The sequence below is a fragment of the Andrena cerasifolii genome, chromosome 14, assembly GCF_050908995.1.
Source record: "Andrena cerasifolii isolate SP2316 chromosome 14, iyAndCera1_principal, whole genome shotgun sequence".
Taxonomy (NCBI): domain Eukaryota; kingdom Metazoa; phylum Arthropoda; class Insecta; order Hymenoptera; family Andrenidae; genus Andrena; species Andrena cerasifolii.
In genome coordinates this window covers 3,838,668-3,865,905 of record NC_135131.1, presented here as the reverse complement: position 1 = coordinate 3,865,905, position 27,238 = coordinate 3,838,668, and the positions used below count along the sequence as shown (strand labels likewise).

Genomic DNA, 27,238 nt, shown 5'->3' with positions numbered 1-27,238 from the left:
TTGGAAAAATGTACATTTTTTCAAAATATTTTAATGTTGGAAAAATTATTTTCTCCCCAAAATATTTCAATATTGGAAAAATTATTTTTTCCCCAAATATTTAAATATTGGAAAACTTTTTCCAAAATATTTGAATATTGGAAAAATTATTTTTTCCCCAAAATATTTGATTATTAGAAAAATTAACTTTTTCCAAAATATTTTAATACTGGAAAAATTAATTTTTTCCAAAATATTTGAATACTGGAAAATTAATTTTTTCCAAAATATTTTAATACTGGAAAAATTAATTTTCCCCAAAATATTTGAATATTAGAAAAATTAACTTTTTCCAAAATATTTTAATACTGGAAAAATTAATTTTTTCCAAAATATTTGAATACTGAAACATTAATTTTTTCCAAAATATTTGAATACTGAAAAATTTAATTTTTTCCAAAATATTTGAATACTGAAAAGATTAATTTTTTTCCAAAATATTTGAATATTGGAAAAATTAATTTCTTTGCGATGTGGGTTAGTCCATTTTTGCTCTCAGAGCCTCATATTATGTATATTTCTGGTTCAGTGAAAATTAGGTAATGACTAAGCAATCAGTTCCCCCGAATTGGCAATTTTTGTTATTAGACTCGGCGGAGATGAAAGAGTTCTTGTTCACGGCACGCATAGGCACCGTCGGGCCAATTTTGAAATCGAGCTCCGATAAGCGAGCCGCAAGATTGATGATCGAATGATACGCGATGCCTGTCGAAATCCCCGCCAACCGTAGGCCATTTAAATTCGCGGGATTCATGGGTCGTTCGTATCCAGCAATATTACGCGGAGCGCGGACGAATTCGTCCGTATAAAACACTTTGAAAGTGACACAAATTAGCTGAAACGCGGCGTCCCTCCCCACCCGCCGTCCGTGGCGGAGCGATAATGTCGCAGTGTGCACGTGAAATTCGGTTGGCGATAGACGAAACGACCGTGTATAAATCGCCCTGTATGCAGTTGACGCGCGTGTTCGTGCAATTTGAACGAAATAAATGAATATCGCCGGGGCGATACGGAACGTTCTTCCAAAAGTTTGCCACCGCGGTTTAATTTATATTTAATTTATCTGAACGAATTCACCGAGACTTTTTCGTAGGGAAATGAATAGTTCAATTTGGGGGAGGCTGGAGCGCGACTGGCGCCGCGCAGCAATGGTACACTGTAATTCGTTCGTTCTGTGATGTATTCTTTGCAGTATATCAGGAAGATAAATGGAAAATATAAGCTGTTTGAATATCAGCTTCGTTTTTTAGCTAATCCATACCTCTAAATTTCCATGCTGATATATCCATTGCGGAGATATTTCACCGACACAAAATTTGGGAAAATTCTGGCGAATTTAAGAGAAACAGGAATCCAAAATTCTTCAATTCAAAATTCCTATACATTTAAAACTTTCGTTATTTTGTAGAAACCACCTTGGATCTCCCCTAACTGCAAGCATACAGCTAAAGTTCACGGAAGGGGCATTTAAAAATCGCAATCATCAGAAGAATCGCCAAAAAACTTTTCATACAAGCTCTTGCCCTAGCATCTTGCAGAATAACGAGAAAATTACGTTCGTATCATCAGCTTACTCCCCGTCGTTGTTCTTAACAAGCTTTTTCATTCTTTTATCTCAAATGCTGAAAAATCGCGCGAACCGTCTCGGGGTTGTACGCGATAGTAGGTACCATATATTAATATGTATATGCGTATTACCACGCGAGCCACTTCGTGGTAAACGAGTTTTCCGTTCGCTGCCAGGAATTATCTTATCCCAAGGAACTACTGGCATTTCGAAGCTGAGCGCAGGAGACACGGTGCTGCGCAGCTTCGATGAGGCTCGTAATGATCGACGTTGGAATAATATCCTCGGGACACGTTCTTTATTAGCGGCACTTGCAGATAGAGGTGGAGTTTTTCGCGGGACGGGCGTAAGAGACTATTCCCCGCGCCAGACCGGATATGAATTTCATATTTTACGATAATACCGCGGGATGTTCTTAAAGTAAACGAATCTTGGCCTGCCGCAGTTTTCACGTAGTCGGAGAAAAATCGCACTTACTCGTGGATTCCATGGTACGCCGGCGAGACGACCTATATATCGATTCCTATCTGAACTCCTCCGTTCACCTCGTCGTAAATATTGGAGATTGAAAAACCGGCCTCGCAGCTTAAAATCGTAACGCGCCGTTTAATCTCTGTGCTTACCTGGACAGGCATGCGTAATTGTTTACGCATATGTATTTTGTATGGCATAGGAGAATCTGAGTGATAAGCTCGTTTCTGAATAAAATAGGAGGATTTGTTTGTTGATCCGCGAAATTAGGAATATTCAGAGAAATGAAGTAGAACAGTGGATTAGAATACTAGGGGCGATTTTGTCGAAGAGCTTTAAATTAAACAAACGTGGAGAGTTATTTGCAAGTTGTAACGATAATGTGAAATAACATTGTTCACGTTAGAAATATATAGGAGAGCAGAAATGAGTTTTAATATGAAAATAGGATGTTTGCGTCAGCTGTTGAGAATAAGCTCGATGAACCGAAGTAAAAATATTTTCCACATCCGGGATTTTGTATCTAGAATTAATGCTAAAGTAAATATTTTGTTCTGCCGATAGCGATTTTTATATTTCACTCAATCGCGATTTAAGAAGCCTGTCGTTTGCCAGTGGTCTACTGGTTAAAATTGAAAACAGCTATTCGGCTTGTAAAATATTTTCTGAATAACACGAAATCGTTTAACGGTCAACAGACTGTTTATCAACGTTTATAAATCGATTACAGTGTGAACGTTTCGACGAATTGGAAATAAATAGGTTTCAGCTCTATTCGTTTCATTTTTAGTACAAAGTGAAGTTCATTCTGATAACTGGAACAGATAATAGAATTAAGAAGAATAATTAATCCGGAAGAATTGAGAAAGAAAATGCAATCGAACGAAGCGAAACGAGTTGGAAATGGACAATATTTTGAGGATGTAGCGGATGGAAAATATACAGTGCCAGAATTGAGCGCGAAACATCACCGGGAATTAATAAATTCGGTAAAACGTGCTTGTATGCAGATACTGGTGATAGAAGTTCGTTTGTTTCAGTGAGGGTTGATCAACATCGCGATGCTGGTTCCATTAGCTTGAACAGAGTAATTGGACACTGTCAATTCAAGAGTGTAATTCTCCCCGTAAACAGGGACTAACGATTTTGCTTCGAATTCATGGAAATGGGGCATTTACGACCGCTGCATTTTCCTGCAGGCGTCTAACCGGAAATCGAGACTCTACAGGATGATTAAAAACTAGTGCGCAAAATTGCCAAGTATTAACATCTGAAACTTCAGTGAAGGATCTTCATAAATACTTATTTCTTTATATTTACAAGGCTTTGTGGAATTTTCTTTAACATTCACTCTCGTTTATACATCGAGTTAGAGATTATTAGTTAATATTTTTGTCAAAAATATGTCGACGTTAAGCGTCATTCGCTTTGGAACGTTATCTTTTGAAGGGTCTTCTCGTGTTACGTGCAGAAGCGAGCTATAGGCTTCTTCATAATTTAAACAATAAGGTTAATTGAGAATGTTAAATAGGCCTGCTGATAAACTTGTACACCTTCGCAAAGCTTTTACTGATCTGAGTAACTCGAATTTGGAGCAGTTTTCATTAATAGAACTTGTCTTGAGCGGTTGGAGAAGCTAGGCGCAGATGTGGTTGACCTATATCACTGAAGTGTGAGGAATGAGAGAAAGCAAGGAGAAGCAGCGTGCCTATGGTCAGACGCATTAACCAGTCGATGTGATCGCTGCCTATACCTCTGTGTACTGTGCCATAAATGTGTTATAGTCACAATTATTTCAAATAATAATTATTCAGATTAACTAAAGCTGGGGGAAATAGAGTTTCGAAATAGATATTTTATTTCTTCCAGTGATACAGGATTTGACGAATACACTTTTTCTGGAACTAGTAATTACATAAAGAACTAATATTTCAAATATATATTTTAATACTAACTAATACAGATACTATTGTAAAATGAGTATTTCATTGAAATATAAGAAAATAGTATTAAAAATAATAATATTTCAAACAATACCTATTTAGTATTTCAAATAATGACTGACTGACTAATAACAAAAAAAAATTGTTTAAACATACATACTGCATTCAGAAATACTTGCACGAAATATTTACCCAAATATATATAAATTCTTAAGAAGGTAACGAGTGACATTTTGAAGATCCGTTTGGTTTTGAAATTTATATCTCCTATTTTCGATCCCCTATTTCCTATATTCGAATCCGAGTATAAATAGTAAATAGCATTTCCTCGCGATTTAAGCATTTAATGAAAGAGTATTTTCAAACACTTACTGCTTATAGAAATATTTCAATTTTTAGTATTTTGCCACAAACTATATTTCCCCCGCCCTGAGATTAATAAATACATCAGGAATTATTTTCAGGCTTCTTTAGTTCTGCCTTGATTTATAATTTTTCTTACAAGTAGCACGAACTTGTCTATTCTATCCAACCATAGAAGCTTTCCTTCTGCTTAGTACTGTTATATCTGCTATAAACTAACACGTAAAGGGACCAACGTATCAGCAGCCACTCTCGAACTGTAGGTGCCTGCTCTCAAACATTTTCCTCCCCCTTCATCAGTCCCATTGCCCCGAAATACTTCCACCTACACTTCTGGAGCACCCTGTACATACGTGTGACGCGTTCATTTCGCCGATTGTCGAAAATGCCGCTTGACCTGGATAAATTTCGTTTCGCTTTGGTCGTTTGGAAAAGTTCGATCTTTCACGCGACCCATTGAAGTTCCCACCCGCCCGTCGCTCCATGGCGCCCCCTGATCGTTGCGCCACCTCCTATCGTGGAAATTCGTTTTCACAGGGAAAATGTCAGATGATGTTTGCAGCTTGTGTAGAAAATGGCAGCCGGCTAGGCGGTGGCTGTAGCGCAACGAAGTTCCCGGCGCCATTCATAGACGGAAGGACGATAACATAACTGAAATTCGATTAGTCGTTCTATCGTTTCGCGAATCACCGGTTTATCACTGGCAGGCCGAGAGGGTAAACGGTTATTTCCCTCGCTTCACTTCGCGGTAATCGCTTCCAGTTTCAGCTCCACGGGCCGCGTCAGATAAGTGAGCGCGCGGCGAAGGGCAGCCATGCTCTTCGCGCCACTGTCGCGGGCTCGTTCGATTGCGAAATTAAATGTGATAACGGCTGTCCTAATTCCTGCGCTCGTTAGGCCCGCTCCTCGGAGTGGCGCGTGAATCACGAAATGCCAATTAACAGCGCGGTGGAGTGAACCGCGCCAGTGCCACATTTTTTTCTCGAATTAGGCGGGGCCAGGACACTTCTCCGTGCCTTGTATCGCCGTCGCGATAACAGTCTGCAAAAATTGAAACCGCTTGTAAATCGGTTTGCTAGGTTTTTTGTATTAGTAATAGGCGTTCGAAGAAGGAGAGTTTTTATTCTATAGTAATAATAATGTGACACAGATTTTTTATTTTTTGGTGTAACTTCAAAACTACTTAACCGATTTTGATAATTCTCTTTTCGTGACCTAAGTGGATTTAAGAAATGCTGATAGACTAAATGCAATAAATTGCATGAAAATCGGTCCAGTAGTTACGGGGAAATTCGCGGTAACCTCGGGTAAGTCCGTGATAGTTTTAGAATTTGTATATTAACTGCTAACAGGTTAACAGAATTTTACTAAGTATATTTAATTGAAAATATACGAAATTAAATTTTCACGGCATAGTCTGGTTACTCCGTGATAGCTCGGGTAACTCCGTGATAGGTCTCGCTAGTCCGATATATGATAACAAGTTAAAGGAAACACCTTTTTTCTGAAATTGTCGAAAAATGGACTGTGAAACGAAATGATAAAAGACTGATCGGTGTTCTTCGGTATGAGAAATTTTCACGATTGATTTGCCTGATAATTTCTGATTTTTCTATATTGAAATCGATATGTTGGAAATATTTATATTCAACACCAGTTTTTCGAGCGTTCACTCGTACCTACACAGATTCCAGGCTTTTTGATTGTTCAAACATGCAGTCAGATATTTTTCATAGAGACATGCAGAGAAAATATTTCGGTTAAATGCAAATAATGAAAACAACAATGAAAGGAGCAGCTATACGGTTGTGAACGCCGCTCAATTCTTGTTTTTATTTCTACAACAGAACTGGTAGCATTTATCGTCGCGATTTCCCCGAGCCATTTACGTTATGCTTCCAAACACTTGCGCGACTTATATCGTTAATATTTTGCAACAATACTTCGACCTACTTTATACCATTATTCCGATTGCCCCGAAAGATTTGTCGGCAGCGGTTGAAAGTCCAATATAGTTAATGGAAAGTCGAACGCATGTGGTTGAACCAAGGAAGGTCTCGTTTATTTCAGATCAATCGATTTAAAACTCTGCTCCGTCTTCTTTTTCACTCTAAAAACTTCTCCAACGGTAACAGGGACTGGCATATTGTCGCACAGAACACAGCAGAGATTGAAATGAAATTTGACGTTACAGAGAGCTTTAATTATATTAGGGTTTACCTTATTCGTTCAGATGTCCAGTGGCAGTAACTAAACCCCAGAAATTACGTTTTGTGAAGCCAGTGGTGCCCACGGTGATCGCCACCACAACTGCAAACATGTGTGTTGTGTTACGTAACCACAAACTAGTGCCTGGGCAATCACAGTTTCAAAATACACTTATAATCATTCGAAGCAATTTTACTCTCTCGTTGCACGAATAATAAAGATGTTCCTTTTGAGTTAGTACAAGCAATCATTCTATGCAATGATGGTAATTCCGAGCCACGAATGCGTTATTACTCCCTTCAGATTTAATCAGCACTTAAATAATTAAATTGTGCAATAAGTAAATATTGCACTTTCTGAAGAATATTTGCTGCGCGTGAAAGTAGTAGAATTTCATGCCACGTAATTTCACTTGGACCTCGCATTCCAGCAAAAATATTTGTTACTTTTACATGTTCTACTTGATAGGAAAATAGGAAAGTTCGAGATAAACGATAAATCGTAAACGAGCAGTTTGCACACAATGAATTATTATAGTTTTGAGTAATTAAATTGCCAAGGGATGCTTCCGTCGCTGTATACAAAGCGGGTGAAGTTCTTTGCTCTCAGGAGGAACTCTGCACAATCTGATTACGTAAAACTTTAACAATTTATGGGAGAAAAGGGACACCCTTGCGATGCACGGTATTCTTTAAATTTTTGCCACTTTGCCGTGTAGGCTATACAGGAATAAAGAACAATTTGTCCTTGAACTTCACGATCAGGACGAATTTTGTGAATTTAGATAGATTGATTTTTGAAAGTCGTAAGAAATATACATATATTCTTAAATGATAGTGTCAGTTAAGAAATCTTAATTTCTATATTTGCATGCACGGGGAAAAAGTCAGCTTGTCAGTCTAAAAAAAAAATAAAACAATCACACCGCCGAAATAAATAAAAGAAAAATAAACGATCACCATTACTAAAATTCTCATGTCTTTAAGTAACACACAAGGGGTGTAACAGAAATAATGCAGCACAGTCCGACAAGTTTTTTGAACCTTAATGGAATATTTCCGGCTATTTTCCGATTTTCCGTTATAACTGGCGAACTTTAAGATCTGCAAGTTACCAAATGATAGTCCTAACTAAAAGAAGTAACTTTTGTCTTGAAACTTTTTTTTTATCTCCTACAGACTGCGAGTTACGAAATAAAATCTGAAAATAGCCGAATTTTCGGGGGTTAATCTCACCCCCTTAGAATGAATTTGGGCAGCAAACAAAAATTGCGTTGTAATCAGGAGGAGATCAATGTGTCAGATTTTTTTGAATTTTCGGGTTCGGGATGTTTCCTTGTAAGTCCCCACCTTAAGAACCCACCCTTAGATTATCCCACATAAAATCGCTTCATCTCTGTGTATAAGCGAGCCACCTAATTCGTATCCCAGTCGCTTGAATATTCGATAAGTTGAAGGGCGAATCTGGAAAATAGCACGATTGTGTCACTTACGTCGACTGGAGGGTGGCGCGAGCGACCGACACGTAGGCAACGAGTACAAGAGACATCCATGGAATTATTATGTTTCAGCTTTACCCGAAGGCACGCCCATTATCGTACCGGAACGTGAACGTTACGACCCAGGAGACACTTTGAGGGCAAATTGTAGCTTGCCACCCTCAAAGCCACCGGCTCATCTCTCATTCACACTAAACAACGTGGCGGTAAGTGATACCTATAATCCATGCGTCATTATCGAATCCACTGTTAGAAGGAGCCACGAAATTAATGGTGTAAGCGTGTTTCCACGTCGAGCCGAGGCTCTAATTGTTTGTTTCGAAGGGGCAAACATAGTGATTAAGGGTAAAATAAAAAAATATCGCCCTCGGCACGGACAATTGCGTAAGAAATTTTGATAATTGCAATAATACTGACAATGTTAATAATAAATTCAGTTAGATCATCAAAGGACAACCTTTTTAATATATTCCATTGATGGATCCACAAATTGCTGAATATTCACGTGGATTGTATTCGTTAGGATAGAGACGCAGCTTTCACAGCTTTTACGATAATTAAATTGCGTGGAAAGGGTAGAATTTTTCGAGAACAGTATCCCCTGCGAAAATCTTTTGCTCAACTCTGTGAAAAATTGATTATATTTAGATCGCAAGGAGAGAAACACCGAACTTTCTTTCTCTTTTAATTATTCATCGATGCAGTGTTTCGTGTAAAGAATCTAAGCGAGATATAAATAGAATAGGGTGGAATAAAATGCGCATAAAAACGCAGTCGAGCTTGCAAAATCAATGCTTCTAAAATCTCGCTTTTATTTCGCCGCCGATCGCGGTGCTCGCCTCTGCGAGCCGAAAAATTTACTCTTCCCAACGGTTTTCCATTTTATCCAAATCAATTTTCAACGACGCTATCGGGCGCGCCCCGTGCCGCGCGCGCGTGCACGTATACGCGCCCGACATAATTGCACGATATACGAGAGAGCCGTGGAAGTTATCGCAGCATGAAAGTTTGAGGAGCCGCTGTATAAAAGTTAAGGAGGTTAAGCAAAGAAGAGAACTTTCCCTCTTGAAAAATCTTTCCCAGTGCGGACTCTGCGGGTCTGTGTACATTAGCCAGTGTCTCCTTTCGCGGCGGATTTGTTTCTCATAATTTTTCAATTTCCCTCCATCTGAATGATTATCCGCAGAGAGGATTCCCGTCCCGATGCTCCGGGCGCAGCTTTTTGCTCCCCCGCCGAACAACTGGCCTACAGCCTCGTCGCACACATTGAATTAAGAACCGGCAGAAATGTTCTGTAACTAAATTTTTCTGCCGGCAGAGAAGTCACGAACGCGGCCGTTGGCGATGCATTACCCAAAATCCCCGAGGATGCCAGCGTAGGATCTCATTATCCGATATGGCTAAATACCCGTATACCTGGAAAATGGAATGCTCCCCGCATTCAGATCGTCCGCTGAAATTTTGTTTGACTAACTGCGAGCCGAGCAGCGTTTTATGAAAGCCTCGCTTTGCCCCGCGCACCTATTTCGGATATAATGCGTTTCTACGGGAAATATTTGTCGATTCACGTGCAACTTCAGCGCGTTGAAATGCAGTGACATGCGGGGAGGGGGGGCAAAAAAGTGATCCACCTAATGGCAAGGATATTTCGCGAGATGTGTAGTTTGCGTGCTGGGCGAGTAAATCCGTGGAAAAATAATTTTCGTTGCATTCGAGGCTGAAATCACGTTGTTGTACGGAAATGTTACGGGCAATTCTTTGAGCTTTGTTGATGTGTTACATGCGTACTCAAATTGGTACATAATACTGAACATGTATGAAGGAAGTTCCAGTCTAAACATAACTGATTTATTTCGCCCATGTAAAGTAGTAAGTCGATCAGTCGTAGCTCTCATTTGCCTAACCCACTGACTTATCCTATTTCACCTATATTTAATTTAACTCGCAGACTATCAGAGATAATATACTATATCACTAGGGATTGCAAATCGGTAAATCGGTTTGAAGCTTTTTTCACTGATAACGTAGTAGATATCGACGGAATTATGCGCTACATATTTTTACCGGTAAATATCGAGAAATACGTAATTTATCGAATTCCCGGTAAAAATTTTGCGAATCACCGGTAAAAATTGTATGTATAGCAATGTGGCGCATATATATATATAGCGCATAATTCCGTCGATATCTACTACTTTATCAATGAAAAAAAACTTCAAACCGATTTACCGATTTGCGATCCCTATATATCGCTGTTAGCGTACTGAGTTCAAAATATGCAGAAACTATATCCACAACTGAATTCAAGCCAAATCTTTCGAATTTACCTCCATCGTGTAACCCGAACTGCGTAATTTGTCCGAGCTACCTGACCCAACTAGTCCACTCCAAATTGTCGAGCTTGCATAACATTGTTAGTGCAGGCATTACGCAATATTATAAATGTACCAATAAGCTTTGAAATATGTACGCGCCTCTGCCAAATTTATTTGATCGAAACTCAATTTAAGAATCACTGCCGTGCTATCTTCTGGGACCGTGGAATAAAGTGGATCGCATTTTATTTGAAAATTCACGTAAGACAGCAGGAATTGCATTCTTATTTTATCAAATTCCGTTACACGACCGTGGATTTTCAACGAGGAAATTTCAACCAGGGAGGGTTTCCTATTTTCTTTAACGTGCGCCATTGCAATAGACCTCGCGCGATGTACGGCTATAGGGAAACTTGGGGTTGGTTCTTCATACAATGAGATGCAGAAAATTAGTAATATGCATATACTACGCGCGCAAAGGAACGCCATCTCGTAGGGGGCTGCGATGCTGGATTGCGAGAATATCGGTCTGATGGTTTCTTATCGTTAACGTCGTTTCGAGACATTTGTCGAATTCAGGGAGAACGCTTCAGTGGTCGCAAGAAACACGCTCGCGTTGTAGAATGGCTCTTAATCAAGCGTACTTGCCTCGACGAAGAATACCTAATTTGTTACAGAGGGTTTATTCATTCTGCTTTTCACAGTCAGTATTTTATTAGTGACGGCAAAATCTCGTCACAGAGAACAAGTTTTGTAGCAGAGTTTTTTTTATTAAGAATGCAAGAGTTTGAAAGCCATGATTGTAATGTGTTAACTGTGCAGGCTGATCCATTTAAATCGGAACTACTGTGGTGGCATCGAAATACATATGTACATTTAAAAGAAAAGTTGAATGATTTCGAGAGAGGGGTATGATTAATATTATTTTAAATTTTCTCTAGTTTTTGTTTCTTAAGCCTAAAATGGAGCTGTAAGACTTGGTAGTTTTAATAATTGTATAATGTAAAAGTTGTTCTATAGGTTGGTAATTTTATGCAAAATAAATATCACAAATTGTGGGATCGGTATTGTGTTTAACTATTTTTTTTTATCATTTTGAGGCCCCAAATTGATGGCATTGGTTTTCCTCTAGATGAAGCTTCGTAGGAGAAATTATTACAAACATTAATGTAGAAATTATTAAATTTCGCAATGCTAAAATTAAACTTAAAATGTCTCCTAAACTGATTTCTGGCATATGATGTGACATGTTACGTTCATTTCACTCATTAAATTAACATACGATGAAATATGCATCCCCTACATTCCACTTAAGCACTCGCGAACCATTGTAGAGTGTTTACTTGCACTTTTACGCAAAATTATCATTAGCCACGGGAAAGCAACTTTTAATGACGAAACTTCTCTGCGCGTACCAAATTATTACTTTTAGCCGTACTTTCGGTTTTCTGGATTTTACAGTTAGTAACGAGGTTCCTGACGCACAAATTACTAGCAGCTCACCCGGAATCAATAACGAGACCGTGTAAACTTACGTGGCCGGGAAAAAATTAGAAGATTAGAAGTAGAATCTAACCGTTCCACAAATACTGCAAAATCTCTACAAGTTTATAGCCCACATAACACAGTTCGACAAAATTTGAGTTTTTTTCGGACTTGTAACATTCAATAGACGATTCTTATAGGTTTTCGTGCGCTTAAAACGAATCCGCAAGCCGTTTGTCGTCATCACCCTCAGTTTTTGAGAAATTCTGAACATTTAATTATGTTGAATCAACGATCAAAGGGAAAAGGATACCCGAAATGCACCAATTTTTGCAGATATTTTTCAATTTATTTCCAAAACTAAGGGTCTAGCAGGAAATCTGACTATTCCACGAGATGCAGCAGACAATTTTCCATCGGGAAGCATCAACAGAAGTGGTAAGTCACGTTTTGTTTTCAATACAGAAGCGAAATAGTTTAGCAAAACATACGGCGCTGACAGTGGTAGTCAATGGCGCGTGGGGCTCTCAGGGTCAGAGAATCGCGTAACGCGCGTGACTCCACTGTCAGCGCCGCATGTTTTGCTAAACTATTTCGCTTCTGTATTGAAAACAAAACGTGACTTACCACTTCTGTTGATGCTTTCCGAAGGAAAAATGTCTGCCGCGTCGCGTGGAGTATTCAGATTTTCTCCTAGACCCCTAGTTTTGGAAATAAATTAAGATAAATTAAGATCGTTGTTTAAACATATTTAAATGTTCATAATGTACTAATAATTTATGTCAGTGTATTTGGGAGGATTCATAGAATAATTTAACGGAACAAACAACGAAATAACTATTACTGTTTTAACACAAAAAATGTTCAAACTTGAAACTTTGCAGTTTTTTTCCAAAATCGAATTTCTTAAAAGCTGAGGGTGACGACAACAAACGGTTTGCGGATTCGTTTTCAACGCACGAAAACCTATAAGAAACGATTATTGAATGTTACAAGTCCAGATGGCGTTCGAACTGTGCGATTAAACCACTCTTCGACATTCTTACTCCACTAAAATGCCTAATGCCTTTTAGAATTTTATGCATTAATTCCAGCGGCGATTACACGTTGCACGCAGAGATCCACGAACGCCTAGAAAAATCTGTAGGACATCGCACCATATAATTTAAACGAAACGGAGCTTGCAGCGAGCAGGGGGTTAAGATAACCCCCACCTCGCTTCAGTATGTGATATTTATGGGTTCATAAACGTTGTACGTGCGCGATTGAGAGGAGCCATGTTAAATGACAGCTATCGCGAGCCTGATAGTCCCCCTTATCGCCGTGGCCGCGCGCAAAATGACGAAATGACGCATTCCCGCTGCGACGGTAAACGCGCATTTTTACAGAATCGTAAAACAGCATGGAAGTAGGTACGCCCAGACCGTCGGGTCAAGGAGAAGAGCCGCTATAACATTTCCCATATCGAGGTGTTACGAGAGGCCGTGCCTGTATGTTTATCAGAAACGAGAGAAGCCATAAGGCAAATACTGCTCCTAGCTCCTCGTCAAGCGTCGACAATGGCCGGCCGGTCCCCGCAATTTTTATTTCCGCTTCTTCTTTCGCTCCATGTCGATCTGTCCACTTCTTCGCGCACACAGACCGCTTGCAGCGCGTGTGTAGCTCGAGTGTCACGCTTGGTTGCTCCAACTTTCGCTCAGCACTTGAGCGTACATGAATACCATCGAATCTGTTTGAAGAGATTTTTATGAAATAGAGGCCGCGCGGCGTACATCTGTCGGAAAACAGATAGAGTTTTTTCAAAGAGCGAAATATGCTTCCGGGTCTGCAGTTTTGGGAATCATGCTGCGAGCCTCCCAGAATTTTATTCTTTTATCAAAATACAGCCTCGCGTTGCAAACAGTGTGCGTAGATCCTTTTAGAAATATGTCCCTGTTTTTTTTAGTTAGTAAAACACTGCCCGGGTGGTAGAGTTTCATCTAGATCGTTCAGTGATTAAGTTTCAACTTATTTCATTGTGTATTTAACTGAGGAATTTTTGCACCTTCTTGGGAATAATATTCGGTAATTGATCTGTAGATTTATTTATAACTTAATATTTTTTAAAAGGGGATCACTTATTTTCACTGGAACTTCATGTACCTACGGGGAAGTTTAAAATTGATATACCATTGAACTAAAAATATGAAGAGGATTTAATCTCTCCTTTGAGATGCACGTGAAGGCTTTCTAGAATGTCCGTCGCGTAAAGGATCCCATCGAGCCATAGATATAAAAAAGCAATTTTGTAGCTACTGCTGATAGTTCCCAAGAAAGCAGCTTGTAACACTTCATATGAGATACTACATATAGACATTCTTATTTTTAATAACAGCACCGTTCAAGTATCCTTGCTGCTTTACTTTTTAAACTCCCAATGGATAGTTCCCCCATATTTGGCGAGAAAGATGTAGAAAATACTGGGAACAAATCCTCTGTCTTAAATATTACCTGAGACATGTGTACTTTTGTATAAAACAAAGCAACTCAAAGAATACAAGTGAAGGGTGAAACGTTGCTCTTAAATTATTGATAACATTCTCAGTGCATACATGTTACCAATGCACGCGAAATCTATATATTTCAGTGTTCAAAGAAAAATACCTACAAAATTTAAATGTGCAAAAAGAAAGTTGGATTTCTTAATGGGGTCTCACATAAAAATATTTTTAAGGGTGGGCAACCGAGTAATCTTTGGAAATTTATTAAAAGCAAACTACTTAATGAATCTTTTTAAAACTTACAGAAGTTCTTATTAGATATTTAAGCTATGGGAATATATTTTTTTAAATTTATTTAAAGCAGATGTATAAGTTATACACGACCAGTAAATTAGCCCTTCAAAACATTTCCACTGACATGGTTGACAGTTGTCCGACGAAACGGTTCTTCGGAAATCAAAAAACCAAAACGTTTTAAAAGTTACACGCGGGTAGCTATGGCACGATGAGACTTTGAAATTTTTGAAAAATGAGAAAATGGCCAATCTATGAAAAAAAATTGTGAAAATTTGTTCTAAAAAAATTAACCTCTTTGGTTGGAAAAGAAATAGAAGAAAACGAAAACTTTATTAAGTAGTTTGCTTTTAATAAATTTCCAAAGACACCTTTAATTTTCGGAAAATTACCCTGTTGTCACCCCTTAAGTACATTTTACTTGGAAACGAGACTTTAAGCAGGGTATCACATTTTAACTAGTTGCTTTGGTGGGCAATTGAATATTGTTCGAATTTATATTAACATCGTTGCGGTCTACACGCTTTTTAGTCCATATTCCACTGAAGCAGCCTTTGTTTCCATTGTTGCTCGCTTACGGGTGAGTTGTTAAATCCGCATACCGCAGTCTTCGTTTCACCGTCACGCATATATTTCTCAATAACGTAGGCGGTATCTGTTGTTCCGGTGAGTTTGATTTCGTATTCATGCAGAATATTTTTGTATTCATACGCGTCCCGTGACGCTGTCGAATCCCAAAGTGGCAAATTGCCGAGCACCGCAACTTTCCGCCGGCTTTCTTGTTAAGCAGATTATTTCTGACTCGTTGTCAGCGGCAGCATTGACCGGAAGCTAGGAATATGGACTTTCTGCGATTTAACTTGTCGGGATCGCCGCGGGGATTAGAGCGATACATCTCGTCTCTCGATATGTATATTTATCGCCGGCTTCCCCTGAAAAATAAATGCATAATTGCATCGAAAGTCAAGGAAATTGCATTTCCTTTAGGACAGTTTTTTGAAACTTTCCAATTTTAAGTAAGCGAGTACATGTTGTGTCGGTCCGAAGAGAATTAGTCACATTGAGCGCAAATGCTGTGGAATGCATGTTGGTTGTAGCAGAAGGCTTTCTTTCTCAGGCTGAATGCATAATTTCAATTTGCATTTAAAATTTAATTTTCCCGCCACGTAAAGAATATCTGAGGGCGTTGGGCCCCGATGTTTTTCACGCGCATAATTTCGAACATGTTACTCCAAGTTGCATTGGAGAAAATAGAACGATTAGTTGAGAGTGGCAAACAGTTATATGCAGCTGAGTGTGCAAGGAACTTTGTCCTTGATATTATAGGGAGCGTCTACTTTATATCAGTATTCCTACAATATATGACGTACGTAATGGACCTAATATCTTAATCGAGTTCACGTCACACAGCCTAAGATACCGGCACTTGGGTATTAATATTACAGACGAGGTACAAGATAGCCCCAACACCTCATGGGAGTTCCTGTCACGAGATCTGAAATATCGACTTCGTGAAACTTCAACGGTTTTGTCGCGAAGTCTGCGTTACACAACGGTGACGCCGTGAGCAATATTCAAATTAATTACAGAAGCCCGGAAAGTCAATAAAAGTGCAACATTCTTACGCTACGCATGTCCCATTCACACTTCACAATCCATACATTACAGCCTACACTTCACAGCTCATACTTCACAGTCTACACGTCACAACTTACAAATCACAAATCACAAATCACAAATCACAAATCACAAATCACAAATCACAAATCACAAATCACAAATCACAAATCACAAATCACAAATCACAAATCACAAATCACAAATCACAAATCATAAATCACAAATCACAAATCACAAATCACAAATCACAAATCACAAATCACAAATCACAATCCATTAATCATTACAAAATAGATCACAATCCGTGTCTCCCAAAAATTTAGCGCCTCACGAAAACGCCAAGAGCAGGTGCAAAACTTTATTACACTGAAAATCACTTTTCTCGGAACTTTTATTAGTGAAAAATCTTTGACCTTTCGTTGTCTATGTCGCACTAAAATGACACCTCGTTACGACGATGAAGTTGTTAATATCATTGAAATAAATAGTTTTATTCCACATATAGATAAAGAAGAATTTCTTACGATGCAACATAGGCAGTGTATGTATGCAGACATAATAAGTTGACTTAAATCTGTGAGGTATCCACTGGCTGTTACGAGATTATACTTGATGCAAGACACGAGTTGTACAGTGTGGCAAAAGGGCGGAAGGAAATTTGGACATTGCTAACCGAATTTCGATAACCAAGTAACGACGGGTTGCGTGAAACTGTTCCCCAGCATCCTTGGGGTATAATTGATTTAAAACTCGTGGCAACTTTTACCAATCAAATGCACGGCCCGCGGGTGGAAAGATCGAGGTAGCAGCTGCACAGAAGGGCGGGAAGGTGAAAACTTTATTGGATCGTAAGTTGCCACCTGAAGGTACCGGCGACCGATGTCCGTGCACTCCACGACTTCCCAGGGAGACCTCGCCAGCGTATTTTCTTTCCCTTGTTCGTGCAGGTGAACCACCGAGGCTTTGTTGTTCTTGCGGCCCCGTGAAGTACGGCGGACATTATAAAGCACAAAAGCGACAGTGCTGGGAATTCGCGAGGAAACGAAACGGTTTTTCCTGCCGCGGAAGATTCCTGGCCAGGAAATTGAAGGAATTATGAAACTCGAGGAGTACGACGTACATGTCCTGATAAGTAATACCTGTACGTTAATTTCTTTTGTTGCTCGGGTTCGCTGTAAGGGGATAAAGTCGAGTGAAGAAAAGGGAGTTATTTTTCATTTTCATCTTGCTAATCACTAAGCGAGCATCCTTCGTTTCTAGAGATAACGCGTATCAAATATTAAGGCTTGATATAAGTACTTTATTTCACCCTGCTTTTTGGAGCCCGTGGATTAAAAAAAAAAAAGATTATATCGTACGTAGTCAGGGATTATTCCATAATTATTAAATATGGAGGAGGAAAGCAGATATCAGTTCGCTAGTTGAATCATGCATAATGGGAAATGTAAGAGAATATTATACAGAGGGAAGGTATTTATTTATAATTAATTCCACGAACAATAAACAAATTTGAAAATGGAAAACGTGTACTTTCATTTAAGAAATATTGTTATCGTATTGTATTGTTACTAAATTATTACTCTGAAAGGACAGTATTTTTAAACATACAGAATTCTTTGGTTTAAATGTGTGCGATGAAAGTTATTCCTTACTTTCACAATGGTCCTTTACTTCACAGACTAACTGTTATCCTATTTTCTGAAATAATTCTTACATTAATTGATCACCACTGTGTCTTCCTTCATTACACTTTTCTTTGTATTTAAATATCCAATGCCAGAAATCAGAGAGAAACGCTGAAAGGAAAGTTACGCGAAAGCAGTGCGATACGTGTAATTTTTATCCGAAATTTGATCTGGATCAGGCCAGATCGAGGAAGTTCATTTCCATGTTGTATCGACGACTCAGCGAGCAACGAACTACACTCGTATTCAGACGAGAATCGTTCAATCGCATTGTTCTTACGAGCTACCGAAATGGCTCAGGCCGGCTACTTTTGCTAGACAAAAGGAGTAATATCCTTGAGAACACGTAATAGAAAGTCATATTACCCGAGATCACAGTTTGCACTTAGATCTTTCAACTTCTTGCCAGGATATCGATCGACGCGCCAATATTTACTTTTTTCATACTTTGCTAAAGGTTCAATCGAAATATCGATTCGTACTCAATGAGTCAAGTGTAAACTATTCATAAAATAGCAGGATAAAAGATTCGCAAAGTAACGCAAGTCTTTTAATATACCGTAGTAAACCTGGGAGGACTTCTGGGATCTTCATTCACCGCATTTATTTTTAATCTCGTTTCTCGTTCCCTTTGTTCAATTATTCATCACCCCCGACAGCTTGTAAATTGTGTTACATTAAAAGTTAGAGTAACAGGAGAGATAAATATTATTACTTACTACTTAACGAATTAACTCAATAAATACTGTTTTTGAATTTCACGTTTTTCATTCTTATCGCTTTTGGCATAACTTTCAGTGAAGCATTATATTTTCTTTATATAGCAATAATTCGGTACAACATTCGAATACTTTCACTGCGTTGCCATTCTATTGCAACGATTATCGAGACTCGTCAATGCTCAATTTCAATTACCAATTGCAAGCCATAAAAATACTTATTTCGCTTCTACTTTTCCCCATAGATCCTAAAAACTTACTTTACTCCAACTCAATCAAATTCAAGTTCAAGAGGTGCCCCAACAGACTCCAGAACTCAAATACCTTCTCCGTCGAAGTCATCACCATAGGTCCATATAAATATCTGTTGACGCCGTGTTTATATTTATGTCCACCGCGGCGTTCGCGCTGCCTACTCTTTTAGACGGTGTCGCCATCTAATCGTGTTTTTAGTTTTATGGCGTACCACGTGCGTGGCGCTGCGGTAGTCTAACCTGTACGTAAAACACGTGGTAATCATAAGGGTGGTTAAGCTAAACCAATCGAACGATAATTCTTTTGGTATTGCTTCCTTTTGTATGAAATAAACCATTGTATGTAAAAATACAATCGTTATTCCTACGTCTTTGATTTATTATTCGCATGACTTGGTTTACTATTCGTTCTGCGAAGTAGATTTCACGTGCAACAGCTACTTGCTGTTCGGTGAAGGGGATCAGTGACTCGAAATCTACGGCTAAAGCAGTTTTAGGGGCGTATAGTGTATAGTGTACTAGTAATTGTTGACGAGTCCGGGGGGGGTAGCAGGGGAAAATGAATATCTGACGAAACGCTGGCAACTGTGCGTGCGCGATAATGATCCGATTCAGGCACGTCGAATTGGATGAACCCGCAAACACGTGTTTATCACCTGCAGGCGCAATAACGATGCATGGACGACGCTGCGAATCGATTGCCGCATCATCATTCCGTTTCTTGCATTAATTGAGTAGCAAGTCCCAATTAACTGCACGGCCATAATAAACAGAGGAGCGGTCCGATAGTCTTCAAAGGATCAACAAGAAAGGAGGTCGATAGGGAATGATGATTTTAGCTGCCATTTGGAAAAGAAAATTTTCTGCAGATGTGCTAAGCTTCAACATGGTGCTTCAGACCAATCTTTGACTGTTTTCACTCGTATAATTCTGAAGAATCTGAAAAAAAGAGTCACATTTTCACATTTGCACTTTATCATTTCTTTCAAAAGGACTATACTTAATACGTGTCTTTAAATCTCATACAAATTTTCTTTCCTCTTTGTTACATATAGCATTTAAAGAAGAGAATAGTTATTAAACTCTGCTATACCTTTATACCATACCTCTACCATATCTTTTACGCCCACGTCTACAGTACTCAAAAAGTTTCCACGAATCGACAATATAAAACAAAATTTTGCCGCTCGCGGCTTCATTTTTCGAAGAAAGCAATCTCGAATCACAGAAACGGAGAACGAACGAACGCCGTGTATTCTGGATGCAGAGATTCCCCGTTTGGAATTACACGCCCCCGTGACCAAAAAGTTTTGCGTTTCGCTACGTCCGCGGAACAATTTCTTCAGCAGTCCAGGTGAATTTGCACGGGACCCTCGTACGCGGCAGCAGGTTGGTTTCCCATTCGATTCTTTATCGAACAGAAAGTGATCGGCGAGTGGGATCGTAGCCGGTCCGGGCTCGCTGGGAAGGAGCCGGCGAGAAGAAAAGGGGAAAGATGCGCGCCAACGTCGAAATGAATTCCCCGTGATTTACGGCAGTGCCGCGTGCAGAGGAATGGCCGAGATTATAGCATTCTGACACTACTTTCATTCTCCATGGTAAATAGACGGGTGTCTAAAGTGATAACGCAAAGGGATTTTCCTCGACGGTGGACGGTTCTTTATCCCGCCGGCCAGAGTTCCGCCGGCGCGACACCCGTGCACAAGCAACGGCCCACTTTCCCGCGTGGCTTCGACATAATGAAATGCATCGTCTTTTGAGGGGTATAATCCAATGCAGATTAAAACCCCGACTGCACGCCCTGCCGTCGTTCCTTCGCCTCCGCGATACAAATTGCAGAGCAGCGCCCGGAAGAAGAGAAAAGGGGTGTCGAGGCTAATCCGACGCGGAGCTCGTCACGACTTTATGGGCGAAGCTGACTGAGTGGAGAGGCATCCTTAGCAGGAAAAATCGAGGTCGACGGAGCAGTTTCTCCGTTTTCTCCTTCCCCTTGCTGGTTCTTCTTCTTTTTCCTGCTCCGTCTTTTTTTTATCAACCCCAGAATGCAACCAGTTACGTACGCCTCTTTGCGGTGTCATCGAATCCACCAAGGAAGTTTGTAGCGTGCAGACGGAGAACGGAGAAATCGGGTAACGACCTGGCCCTAACCACCTACCCAAATTAACCCATCAACTCTCTACTTTCTCTCCTTCTCTCCCTGCCTCTCTCTCTCTCTCTCTACTCTCCTCTTCTCCAGTCTGTTTCGCTTGATTCTCGGCTTCCCACCAGCATCCCCTCTCTGTCTCCTCTATCCGCTCCTCTTTCTTCACGGAGTCTCATTCATTAAGTCTCAAGAACGGTCTCGCAATCTCTATAGGGTCGTCACTAGACGCGTACACGACGTGCCGTTTGTTCTCCACTGAAACTCGAGATGTCCTCCTCGGATAACACGACCAGACCGTCGCCGCTCATACAAATGCGCGCGCCTCGTACGTACGGGGCCGTATCGTTGCCGGAGTGAACAGCGCTACGTCAACGACGTAATAAAGTCACCCCCGCGAATCCAGATAATGAAAGTTTACACACATCCGCGGCCCGCGGCCGTGACGAGGGGGGCCGCGGCCCCATCACCCTGCCCGCTCAGCATCTTCATCGGTCAGTTTTGTTGCGAGGCACGATCGATCGTCGCGGGAACACAGGGCCAGTCCCTGGCCGCCCTCTTTGTTCGCCCCGCGTGCACGCGTACACACCCCGGAACACCGAATTTCAACGTGTCCGGGCACAGACAACGTAATCACGTTGTTTGCTTGCTCGTTCTGTCATTCGAACACGAAAGGTGGGCGGACTCCAATCAACGCCTGGCTACCTTTGACTCTCTCTCGTTCAATCCCATGTTTATGAGGTTTCTTTGAACGCGCGGGGTTAAACCGCCCGCCGTCCATGGGGTCAGATAACAGAGAGGAGCTGGTGATTGATTTCTGTATGAATATACTGTGAGCGAATACGAACTGCCATCCGGAATAAGTCGTTACGTTTATTAATTTCTGCAGAAACCGTTTCGTATGGAATACGTTGTACTCGGTGTGGCTGGTCAAGCAGACGCATTTTAATTTTTTTATCGCTGATATTTTCTGAGGTATCAAGGTGATTTTGAGGTTTTTGAATGGTTGAACATCGACTCAAGGTCAGTTTGTTATAGGACACTGAATTCGTATTTTTATCGACTGCAACACACTACCTACTATCAAAAATGTGCGGTGCCATTTGAAAAACTTAAGGTCATCGCCAAATGCAATATACTTCGTATGAAAGAATTTGGGCCCAAATCAATAAATAACGAGTTATTTCAGATGACAGTTCTTATTGATTCAGGGGTCAGAGAGAAAATTTGATTTCGGTGGCCCCGATGGGTAAATTATAATGAAAATAACAGTTGCACCGTCGCATATTAATAATTCCTAGTGTTTTTTCCTAGGCTATATTTTTCACTAAGCAACATTACTCTTTTTGTAAATTAATAATTAGTTAGCAAGGAGGAATTATTCAAAAAAATATAATTTCAGTTTGTACACAGTTTAAAATTTTACGGGTTTTAACTTAAAATATAGTAATTGAGATTATTTCAACTAAACAAATATTATAAATCGGCTCTACAATCGCCAAACAGTGTGCAGATGAATCTTTCGGTTTATCAGGGAGGGTTTTATCATCCGGTGCTCGAAGGACGTTCAGGTTAATCCTTAACACTGTAAATTCTACTAACAGTTGGATAGCATCTAGTCTGTGCAACTTTTTACATTGATCTAATAGAATGCTGAAAGATAGTAGTAGTGTGGTAATAGGTACCTATAATCCTGCACAGGAAAACAGTTTCATTTGATGCAAAAGCTGAAGAATTTCTGAAACGTTAAATATTGGTTAAGTATCACAAAAACAGGAAATTTACTTCAAAGATCTCAACGACTTATCACCATCCTAAATATCTCCGAAAGTAAAAGCGCGAAAGGAAAGGTGGCCTGTCAGCAGAAACACCAATCGAAATTTATTCCCATTTCAATTTCGCGGAATGAAGAGATTTCGCAGTGGTCATTGATTTCTGCCCTACAGCTCTTTCAAACGTCACTCGAGTATGACGGAGGGTTATGATCGTCGTTGAATTACCCATTTTTCACTGAAACCGTATACTCATAATAAAATTTGAGAAGAATACATACTGCTTTTCGCTTGCACACCTGAGTATCACGTTTCGGACGGATCAAAGCAGAAATTCAACTCAGAGTAATCTAACCCGTGCTTCGTTCGCACAGCTTGAAAGCAACTGAACTAACGTGTGCCGTACACTTTTCGCGCTAAAACGTCGTGTACAAAGGACGCGGCCACTTTTTTCTGATCCAAGTAATTGAGTGATTCATGAGGAAACGCGGACGCAGTTTGCTGTCATGAAAATCTCGCCAGCAGTAGGTAGAAGTTAAGTAAGTGGTACTCGGGGCAAATGCGCTTAAAGGTACAAGCTCTTGCATGCGTTACGCTTACGAGAAAAGGTCCCCAGGCGTGACTCGTACTCTTGAATTAGGTCCTGCAGTAGTACAGCATTCGCTCTCTTGATTACAAAATAATATAACCGTGGCTTTAGGTATCTACTGATATTATCTATAAGTGATAAAATATTATTTTAATTTAGATTGAGACTTGAAGCAAGTACCAGGCCCGTGTGGAGACACTGTGCAGCAATAATCAGGGACAGAAATTCTGCGAGTGTATAAAACCAATTTGAGAACGTCGCGTTACCGTCGGGGACCTCTTCTTGTTAGCGACGTAGACAGCTATTTAAATATTTGCTTTGGGGAGACGGAGTGTAGACATTTTGGATAACTCAATTGGTCACAGCACTCGTTTGCTCTTCTTTTCTCTCCACCTAAGAGAACCCCTTCTTACCACATTTTTCACTGACAGTACATTACAGTAATCAAGACAGTATCAAGTAATCAAGGCTTCACTAATTTCTGGTATGGTTATTCTAATTTTGCTTCTTCTGCTTTGTATTCATTTTGTCTCTGGCCTTTTGTTAGCGGGCTTCCTATTAAATACCTACCGAGATTATTGCTTGAATAACTTGTGACTCTTATGAGACTAGAATAATAATTATAATAGAACAAATGGATTAGTATGAAAAGTGAAAAAAATGCTTTTAAATGCTTTTAAAGCCGCAGTATAAGAAAATAATATTTCTACATTGAGCATCCTCGATTAAGATACATCATTCAGTTAACCTTTTCTGAATGCTATATAACAAATTCATGATTCTTTTTTAAAAAAACGAGGGTGGTCTTCTAAGTGTGTTGAATGCTCCTACCTATTAAGTTATACTCATTATCCCTCTATATCCACATCTTTTAACCCTTAGCTGAAACCTTTCCACATCCCTAATAAATTTAAAGTTATTACACCGGTGGATTAAAATCAAACACCCGGTACACGTTATCGCAATTCTCTGGCAACACTGCTTCAAAGCTAAGACCTAGAAACTTGAAGGTATTTAATCAGGTTACGTATAGTATAACAATTTAATCGGTGCATAAATTTAATTCTCTGTCATACCAATGCACATAATGTTTCAGTATTTAATGATGCATGTTGACAATCAACATTGAATATTTACGTGTATCTCGCATAGAGTACAATATCAGGCGGCGGTGTACAACTGTTGTTTTGCAAATCTCCGCAAACCGCTGGACGTTCCGCGTAACACAGATATTCCGTGGGAATTATTACCACGACCCGTGAATGTAGGACGGAAATTAGATACCCGGCGTACATTGGGCTGTGATCTACGTGGTCCCTACGAAAACATCGTGTGGGCAAAAACTGCACAAAAAATTAAGATGCTGGTGAAAGAGGCACTCTTATGTTGCGCCAACACTTGCAATCCCCACGTATCTAACTTGTGTGTTTTCCATTGTTTTTCCAATGAAGTTCAATTGTAAAATTGTAGATTAAGCTTCGTTTTGGTGGAAAGTTTTTTTTAGATCTGCTAAATGCATTATTTTTTAATCTTTTGATGTTATTAAGCTTTCTATAAACGGAATTAATTTGCCTAGTCATGCCCTGTACAATATATTTAGCAAGATAAGTGACTCTTCATCCTGTAATGGTAGTGGAGAGTTAGAACCCCCTTGTTCGTGTATTATTATAAGAGAATTATTCACTACGCATTTCTAGTCTGCCAATCCCATATATCCTCTTATAATTTCTACTCCAGCCGAAAACTCACTACATTCCGAGTACCTATTCACTACACGTCTCTAGTCTGCCAATCCCATTTATCCTCTTATAATTTCTCCTCCGATCCAAAATTCTCTCAGCATCAGCTGAGCCCAATATGATCTCAACCTTTGCATCACCAATTTCAACTCGTACACTGAAGAAGAACGTCCTCAATTTTACCTTGGCTTATCACCTCATCCATACTCTAAAACCCTTCAAAAATCCCGTGCAATTTCCTAGCCACGTCTGTTCCAGTTCACTTCGGCACCAGATCTGTTCGGTCTTGCAATCAGTCTGATTCTACTTCAATTCCAAATCCGTTCAGTCCAAAGTTCGGTTCTAAAATAGTAGATTGGGTGCGCATGTACCTCTCGCCCAAGCAAGCATTTCGTGAACGAGCATTTGTAAAACCTTGAATAAAAGGTAATTACATATTATCCCTGCGTCTCAGACATATAATTCCTTGCTACTGGTGCAAAACAGTTTTGTAGCTCTCGTAGTTATTTCGGACATATTCGTGTAATTTCTAATTCTATCCAACGTTCCACCAGTGCAATCTCTGCCAAGTGATTATATCTGAAACCCTGGGTATGAGCCACACATGTGCCTCGCGTGGAGAGGCCCTAAAGCGTATCAGAATCTTCCATGCGCAGCTTGCTCGTACGTTGAGCTTGAATATTCCTGAATAGAGGAGTTGACACGGTGAACGATGTAAATGGCACAGAAATCAGAAATTATTTTTTCAGTGGAACGGGATGTAAATTCCACGCTGAATGCGGTGGTAAACGCTGTAAGGGTTAAGGTGAAATCAGACGGTTCGTGGCTCTGTCAGCCGGCTCGCCTCGTCTAGCTCGTCAAGTCGGATTGGCGAGCCCGACTCGACAAGCCATGACCGATCAGACGGCGCGTGGATCGCCGATCCACGATCCAGGCTCGCGGAGCCACGAGCCGTCTGATTTTACCTTTAGAATAATTTATTTTAGTCGCAAGACAGAGCTGAAGTAAGTGCCAAAATCCACGAAAGCTTGTTTCTTGTTTATACCGAGACTGTTCAATTCTGGCAATTACATTGTTTATCATTTTAATTCCTAAATTGCTGGCAGAATGCCACTTGGAAATATAAGCTCTGTTAAGAACTGTTTAATTCCATTCCCAAGTGCAACGCAGCCATTTCCTTCCTACTGCCTCTACCAAGCTTACCTTGCCATCTGTAGCCGTTTTATGGACATTTGAAGTCACGTGATCTGGCTCTCGGAGAAGTATGAGATAAACGAGTGATAGCCCCTTAAATTGGCGAAACGTTCGTTTTCAATTGTCATGCATTATTGACGGTGCTGACTTTTAATCTCCTCCGAAAGAGCTATAAATTTCGTTTCTCAGTGGATCGGTCCAATGCCTTCCCTAATACGATACACTATTATTCTCGGGACGCTAGCACACGTCGGCTCTCAGCCCGATCAATCAATCTGGCGAAGGAAAAACTAAATCCAGGGGAAACGAATGGGGGGGCTCACTAAATAACAGTCAGGCGTCTCTCCCTGAGCCGCTGTTTAACATCGCCTCGTTCGAGTGATAATTACATTGAACGTGATAAAAACTCAGCGTGCTGGTTCAGCAGAATCTTTAATATATTTGATTACTCTTCTTTATGCAATTCCAATAATCGATGCGGCTCATCTTTAGTCAATCATTTCAGAATGTTAATCATGAGCTGCTTGGTTCAGTGAATTACTGGTACCGTAAACTGGGGGAACATTGGCAATTAATTAACATGTATTAAAGAAGGAAGAGATCAATTTTTTTTTGCATTTTCACATGTGTAGTGCAATCACAAAAGATGCGATGTTGTAATAGGATACTTAAAGCAACTGTAAAAATAGTAATTGTTATACTGTAGAATAAAATGTTACAAAAGCCTGCCAATTGTTCTCCCAGTTTACGGTAACTCTCCTAACTATCTAGTATAACCTATTTAACGCCCTGAATTACTACTTTGCTTGATTTAGGTAGGTACAGGAAATCTGTAGTAAAAATGTATCTAATGTTAAAAATAC

The 27,238-nt window shown here is 39.9% G+C and overlaps 1 protein-coding gene across 1 annotated transcript in view; it reads left to right on the top strand.

Annotated features, from left to right (window-relative positions):
- Positions 1–27,238, top strand: part of LOC143376532 (uncharacterized) — a 196,510-nt gene that overhangs the window by 117,636 nt on the left and 51,636 nt on the right. Inside the window, exon 4 of the mRNA XM_076827009.1 lies at positions 8,162–8,295. Coding sequence (XP_076683124.1) covers positions 8,162–8,295 — 134 coding nt within the window. The remainder of the gene's footprint in view (positions 1–8,161; positions 8,296–27,238) is intronic.